Source organism: Benincasa hispida, chromosome 1 (genome assembly GCF_009727055.1).
Source record: "Benincasa hispida cultivar B227 chromosome 1, ASM972705v1, whole genome shotgun sequence".
Lineage (NCBI taxonomy): Eukaryota > Viridiplantae > Streptophyta > Magnoliopsida > Cucurbitales > Cucurbitaceae > Benincasa > Benincasa hispida.
In genome coordinates, this window is record NC_052349.1 from 77,109,799 (window position 1) to 77,117,319 (window position 7,521).

A 7,521-nucleotide genomic window follows, 5' to 3' on the forward strand; every position below is an offset into this window, starting at 1 on the left:
ACTTGCATTGTTTATAATATTTATCTTTCTCTTTCTATTATGTTCATAAGACTTGTCGCCATATCCCACATCTTTGCACAACCTTCACAGCCAGCCTTAATCCTAGCATCTTGTACATGAAGCCTGTATCTTGTAACATCTAGCTTAGGTTTATTGTATTTTTATGTTTTATCGCATCTTTATTACTTTCCTTTATTTTACCGCAATTTACATACCTGTACAAACCCCTTGATAAAGAATTGAAAACCTGGTCACATATACCATGAACGTACTGCAATAACCGAAAACCAGTTTCCCGTGTTCGACCTCGAATCATACCGAGAAACTTGCGGTGGAGTTACTCTTGACTCCATCGTAAAGAAACTTGTGACAACGCAGAGCATATTACATGAATATTCCTAATTGACGCATAAATAGAAGTAGTATCGCATCATTTTGAGCATTTAATATCATACATACCTCCTGAGTCAACAAGTTTATGGCACCGTTGCCGTTGAACTTGGTTAATGGTTTCTTGTTTGAGTGGTTTTTGGTATTTTGTAGGACAGATCTCATTGTACTGGCTGTTCAACGTGGAGAGCAGCCTGACGGTTTATGAATCCTGGTGCTGAATCAGGATTCATAGCTGACCCTAAGATCGAGCGAACCTACCGCGCAAGGATACGCCAGAAAAGAAATTAGCGAAAAAAGGTAGCTAACATTGTAGATAATAACGATAACGCGGTGCCAGGTGTGAATTAAGGGGCTGTTAAACTGGCTCAGGATCCCGTATTCCTGGCAACCGATCATAGTATCCCAATATGAAACTATACGGCACCCAACCTTTATGATTTTTCGCTTGGAATCTCAAGGCCAACTATAAAGGAGAATGCGCACTTTAAGATCAAGCCGGTCATGTTACAAATGATTCAGAATGCAGGGCAGTTTAGGGGTCTGCAAGGTGAAGATCCGCATGCCCACCTGACCAGCTTTGTTGAGATGTGCGGTAATTTCTCCCTACCTGGCTTGACCCTGGAGAATATTAGGTTATATTTGTTCCCTTACACCTTGAGGGATGAGGCTAAGAAGTGGGCTTATTCACTAGAGCCCAATGAAATCACTTCATGGGGGCAATTGGTTGAGCGGTTTATGAAGAAGTTCTTCCCACCGGCTGTCAACGCAAAAAGACGAAAGGATGTGCTTAGCTTTGAACAAAAAGAGAATGAGACCCTGAGCACCGCCTGGGTGCGATTTAGAAGGTTGGTGAAAAACTGCCTGCATATCAGGATTCCCGATTGTGTCTTGATGGAAACATTCTACAATGGCCTGAACAGTGCAACGCAGGCTGTTGTTGATGCCTCTGCGACAGGAGGTTTTATGGATAAGACATACACGGAGTCCAAAGTCATCCTTGACCGCATCTCGCGAAATATGGATGACTGGATAGATTACAGATATGGAGGCCGAGGTGCCGAGAGAAGAAAAGCTGAAACAGCCATTGTCCCTGTGGAGACAATGACTACATTGGCCGCCCAGATGGCCACGGTAACTTCAATCCTCCAATCAATGGCCATTAATCAAGGAGCCATTGCTTCACAATCAGCACAACCTGTTGCACTGGCTCATGTGGCCGTAATTGGTTGCGTCAACTGTGGAGGGGCTCATGGAGCTGAAGGATGCCCATTGAATCTTCAGCAAGTGTGTGCTATCCAGAACAACCCTTTCAGCAACATCTACAGTCCGGGCTGGAGGAGTCATCCGAACTTCGGTTGGGGTGGCAATCCCAACCTAGGGGGACCAATGAACCATCAGGGGGCAACAGAGAAAATCCTCCGTTTCACAACAACAAGGGGCAATCAAGACCGCAGAACCAGCAACCATCATCATCATCTAATGCCTCAGGAGGATCGTTAGAGGCACTGCTGAAACAGTACATGGACAAGAATAATGCAGTTATGCAAGCGCAAGCGTCCTCTATAAGGAATCTGGAGATTCAAGTGGGCCAGCTGGCCTCTGAGCTGAGAAGTCAGACACTTGAAACATTGCCCAGCAATTCTGAAGCCCCAGGATCAACAAGGAAAGAGCAATGTCTGTGAAGACATTGAGTAGGCAAGCCTGACCACCTGCGGAGATGTGGATTGCGATCATCAAAGACAACGCAAAATTTTCGGTCCATATCTCAATACTACGTTTACTCTGCTTTATTGAATTCCTTCTTTGATTTCTGAACCTAGTTTTAATGATTCATTTAATTCAAATTTTGACTCTTCAAATTTAATTCTTCATTTACTTTTGTGCATTTAATTCGTTCTTGCCTTTAATTCTTTGAGTTTTTCTGTAGTCAGCATATGTGCTTTAAATTGTGAATGATTGAGTCATAAAGAAAAAAAAATATATAAAAAAAAATACTGATGTGTAAAATATAATTTACGATAATAAAACATTTAACAACAAGAAAGCAAGATGACAATAGACGCATCCCAAACCTACTAGGAATGCACTGCGATCGCCTAACTCAATTGAATTGAGTTGAGGGGTGTGTTGCGCTCGTATATGTCCTTTGTCTGTCCTCAGCCAAATGCACTATGTCGAGGTATCCTCCAGAAATGCGTTGGTTAAGGGGTATGTTGCGAGGATATATGCATTATTGCCCATCCTCTGCAAAGATACAGTTGCGCTATTGAACACAATGTGTTATAACTTATCATGCGTCTATTCAAATAAAATATTAAAGAAAATTTTGTCTGGTAATTCGGGAAGAAGTCCAATCGATTTGTATCCCCAAGAAATTATGGCTTGGCAAACGAAATAACGCTTTTTCTGAAAATTCCATAAATACGAGAGGTGGAACGATGCGCTTGCTGAGCTGCTCGAGTCAGTCGTCGCACAAATCGCACTGGGCCCCGCCATGGCCTAACCTATAAATACCTCCTTCCCCGTCTTTGGAAATTCTTTACCAGCAAATCGGAAACCTAAACATTTTTCTTTCAGAACCCTGTTCTCCTCCCAAAAGCTTGAATTTTGCCAGACCTTCCAATCCATTTCCATGGCCGACCAAACATCAAACCAACCTACTTCACCTTCCGTCCCTGACCAAGCAGCCACCCGAGAGGCAGCATTCCTGGCTGCTAGTCACAGGCTTGCTGCATAAGCCCGTACCGTCCCTAGACCCATCGGAAGATTTCGGAGAAATCCTACGGCCGTTAGGCCTCCTACATTCAAGAGAGAAGGAAGCACTGAGAGCATGCTCATGCCAACACCGTCCGTCTCCACTAAAGTGAACGGAAGAGGCGAGATGATATGGAGGTGTTTGGCAACATCCTAATCACTCTGAAGCAAGGAGGTAGACTGCCTGAGGCAGGGGTTGTAAACCAGCCACTTCCTACTGAGGAAGAGACGGTGGTTGTGGCAGATGAAGCAATAAAGGATGAAGTAGCGGTGGTGGAAGAAGTGTTGGTTGAAGAAGAGGAAAAAGAGAATGATGTTCTAGTCCTGGAGACTTCGGAGGCCACGATCATCGTAGAGATTTTTTATGAGCCTCCACAAATGGAAGAAGATGAAATTGCGATCATTGGAAGAGAAGAAAATGAGATCGCAGTTGAAGAGGTCGGAAAAGCGGAGATAGCAATAATAACCCCTGACATTGCGATGGAGGAGGTTGTAGGAGAGGGGTTACCAGAAGAGGCCAAGAAGAAAGAGTTGAAGGTAGCTGAGGCAGAGAAGGAAGAAGGCTGCTAAGGCCAAAAAGGAAGATAAGAAGAAGGCAGCTGAGGCCGAAAAGGAAGACAAGAAGAAGAAGAAGAGGAAGGGAAATAAGGGTGGAAAGGCAGAGTTGTCGCATCATCACAAATCAAGAAAGAACAAAGAGAAAAAGGATGATGACGAAGATAAAGAGGCTGAGAAAAAGAGGAAGAAGGAGAAAGAAGAGAAAAGATTGCGTCGAAAGGAGAAAAGGTGCCTGCGAGAAGAAGAAAAGAAAAGCAGAGGGCTGCAAGCCCCAAGAAGGATGGAGAATCGACCTCCATAAGGGAGGATAGGGGGGAAACGACACAGTTGATAGAGCCGCCACAACCTGAAGCAACACAATTGGTTGCAATGGACGAAGGAGAAGAAACAGAGGGAACCCCCCTAAAGTGGCATCACAGGGAGAATGCGCCGCAAGGGTCTGGCATCGACCCTCAACGTTTAATGTTAGCATTGGAAGAGGAGGAGAGAAGAAGAAAAGAAGAAGAAGAGAAGCAAGAAGAGATGGAGCGGGGCAAGCTCATCATCGCAGAGGGGAATAGAAGAAGAAGATTGGAATTTGAGGAGATGCGAAGCAATAACGAGCTTGCCCGACTTGAAGGAATCCGAAAACGCGAAGAGGATCAGTGCTTATTGCTGGCCTCTGAGCAGTTTGAAGAAGAGTTTGAGAGAGAAGAGAGAGAGGCAGAAGAAGAAGAAAAGAGGAAGAAGGAAGAAGAGGAAAGACTGCTGTTGGAAGAGAAGAAGAGGAAGTGCGAAGCTAACAAGAAGTGCTTGTACAAAAGCAAGGGCAAAGAACTCGCTGAACGCGAGAAAGAAGAACAACACAAGGAGCGGGAAGAGAGACAATGGCAAGCAGCCCACCTTGCGTAGACACAAGGCAAAGATGTAGCAGAAAGCAACGAGCCTGCATCGGCCAAGAAGCGGTCATCTAAAAGAAAGGAAAATGATGACATGCTGATCAAGATGGGCTTCTACCCTGCGCGACCCCACTACCTGACCTCATCACGAGCATCATTGTGGAGCATGAATGGGACGCGTTCTGTCAGTGCCCATCCATCATCGTGCCTCAGATAGTGCGGGACTTCTATCGAGGGCGTCTGCATGGAAATAGGGATGCGGTGAATTTTAAGGGCAAGACAGTACACTTCAACGCAAAGGACATCAATGAACTTTATCAGATGAAGAACAACCTTGATGCACCAGGGAACAAGATCATTGATGATCCTACAGATGAACTGATGAGAGATGCACTGAGGGTACTAGCGCAATTAGACACAAGATGGATAGTCTCTCCTAAGGGCATCCGCACTCTGGAATCTAAGTCTTTGCTGCCGGAGGGAAGGCTCTGGGTTTATTTGGTCAAGAAGCGGCTGATCCTAATAATGCATGACAAAACTGTATCAAGGGATCGGGTGATGGCCACATATTGTATTGCTCGCAGCATTCCTATTGACGTGGGCAGGTTGATCGTAGGGCAGATCAGAGCATTGGTGGGGCATATACGGGGGCAATATTTCTTCCCATGGACCATCTCAAGTTTATGCTTGAGTGTGGGTGTAGGCATTGATGAGGAGCCCATGCCAGAAGTCCACGGCCTCATCAACATCAAAATTCTGAGGATGCTCCTCAAGGATTCCCCATATTGCCTAGAGTTGCCAGCAAAAAGACCTACGATTGATTTGAATGCGTCGCAGGAACCCAGACCAAAAAGAAGACGAGGTGAAGATAAGGGAAAAGAAAAGGTTCATGAGTCGTTAACGAATGATCCAGAATTCATAAACCCTCGTCTCTTGGTCATTAGATCTCCAGGCCCTCTAAGCTCGTCAGTGCAGCCCTCTTCCCGTCTTCATGAACCTCTTACCAACCTTCCTCTTGTCCCCAACTCTCCGATTCAATCAGCAGCCCCACCTTTACCAACAACTTCACCACCACATCCCACCAACCCATTGCTGCAAGTTGATGACCCACACGATTTGGGTGAAGGCACATCTGCCCGACCCCAAAATAGTGCTGGCGAGACTTCGCAGGCACAACCATCCTCCACCTCCTTGGCTGCTGAGCTAGCTGAAATGAGAACCCTTTTCACCCAATAGCAAGAACTTGTCTCTTAGCAACATCACTTCTTCAACCATCAATTTGAGGTAGCAATGGAGGGCATTGATGAGATTCAACACAGTGCTGCAACCTCAAGGGAAGCACTCATGAATATCCAGCACAGTATGCATAGGATCTGCACAGGATCTTCCAACACCAACGCCAGATAACGGAGCGCAATCAAGAATACTTCAACTTTCTTACCGCTTATCTGCATGGTCCGATGGTGCCTCTGCATCTAAGGCAGCATTTAATGTTTGACGATGGCTCTACTGCACTGCCTCAATATCCTCCACCAGATCCCCCTGCTTCTCAACCTTAGTTTTTATTCTTTCTTCTATTTTCAGTTTTAATGCGACCATTCTTTAATTGTATTCAATTCTTTTATTATTTCGTAACTTAACCAAATTCTTTGACTCTTGTACATGCATTAGAAATTTTTTTTTTGTAATGCGCTCATTTAATATATATTTGCATACTTTGTTAATAGTCAATACAATCAAAGTACATAATTCACTCTACTCTTTGCATGTGCCTCTTTCGTTATCTTCCTTTGTTAATCTTTGTTATATTTTTACTCTTGTATTTTTACGATCTTCATTGCGTTGCTATAATGTATTATGTGTTACACTTAGAAACATTTCCCATAGTTAGTAAATTCTGACTAAACACTTAGTTAATTCTTAGTTTAGCAGTACTTTACCTTTTATCTTTCCCAGTTCTACTCAAACCTTCTTTTTGAAATTTTCTCCTAAGTGTTTGTCTAGTCTATCCAAACAACGCAATGAGAACCTTGCTCATCTTTAAATTTAGGGGTGGGGAAGGTCTGAGCAGATGAGATGAGGAATATGCAGTATTTAAGAAAATGCGTCCATTTTTATACCATTTAAAAAAAATATATTTATGCAAAACTCCAATGTCAGTGCAAGGGAAAATTTCAAAACTGTTCCTAACCTGATAAGAGTTTAGTTGTGAAAGGAGCCTGCTCGTATGACACCTGTAGAAGCAAGCCAAAACAAAGGTAGGTTTCCAAGAACAACGTAGTATAACCCAAAAAGAGAAAAGGAAGGCAAAAGACGACTCCTCTGGTTATCATGAGTTAAAAGTTGAAATTAGCACACAACCGTAGTTGGATGTTCACATGACACCCATGGGGACAAGCTAAAACGAAAAGTGTAACCATGACCAACTGTCTCTAAGTGAATAAATGACGCTAAATTTTGCTCACCGCATATAGATACATCAAGTTTTTTGACAAAGAAGAGATAAGCATTCTATTTTGAAAACTAGAAAAGTGAAGTGTCTTTGAGTAGAATTTTGTTACATAGAAGAATAAAGTAAGGCTTGCTAAGAATTAGCAAGGATAGAAGGAAAGTGCGATATCAGGTAATGTGCCTAAGTGTAACATTCGGAGCAACCAATCATCGCAAAAATATAGGATAGGAATGGAGCATGATTGCCTTGGTAGAAGATATGCTTGAGGACAAGCATATATCTAAATTTGGGGGTGTGATAACTTGTAGAAATACAAGTTATTTATGCCACCTTATCTAGATATTGCGGTCAAACGTTAGTAATTATGCGACAATTGTATGAAAATTAGCCAAGTATGACAATAATTATAAATGTTTGCGATTACACCTACTAACGCCAAAAAGATGGAAGACAATCCAAATTTTAATCTGTTTTGCAAGAGACCAA

At 43.3% G+C, this 7,521-nt stretch overlaps 1 protein-coding gene across 1 annotated transcript; it reads left to right on the top strand.

Annotated features, from left to right (window-relative positions):
• The first annotated feature begins 903 nt into the window (after nt 1–903).
• LOC120079252 lies at nt 904–2,075 on the top strand. Its single transcript, XM_039033413.1, has 3 exons — nt 904–1,124; nt 1,266–1,677; nt 1,719–2,075. Exons 1-3 carry the CDS (start codon nt 904–906, stop codon nt 2,073–2,075), a joined length of 990 nt encoding a protein of 329 aa, XP_038889341.1.
• The last annotated feature ends 5,446 nt before the right edge of the window (nt 2,076–7,521 follow it).

Coding starts and splice junctions, on each gene's coding strand:
- LOC120079252 (XM_039033413.1), top strand. CDS start 904: ATGATTCAGAATGCAGGGCAGTTTAGGGGTCTGCAAGGTGAAGATCCG. Junction 1,125..1,265: donor TGGGGGCAATTGGTTGAGCG/GTTTATGAAGAA, acceptor CCTGCATATCAG/GATTCCCGATTGTGTCTTGA. Junction 1,678..1,718: donor GCCCATTGAATCTTCAGCAA/GTGTGTGCTATC, acceptor CAACATCTACAG/TCCGGGCTGGAGGAGTCATC.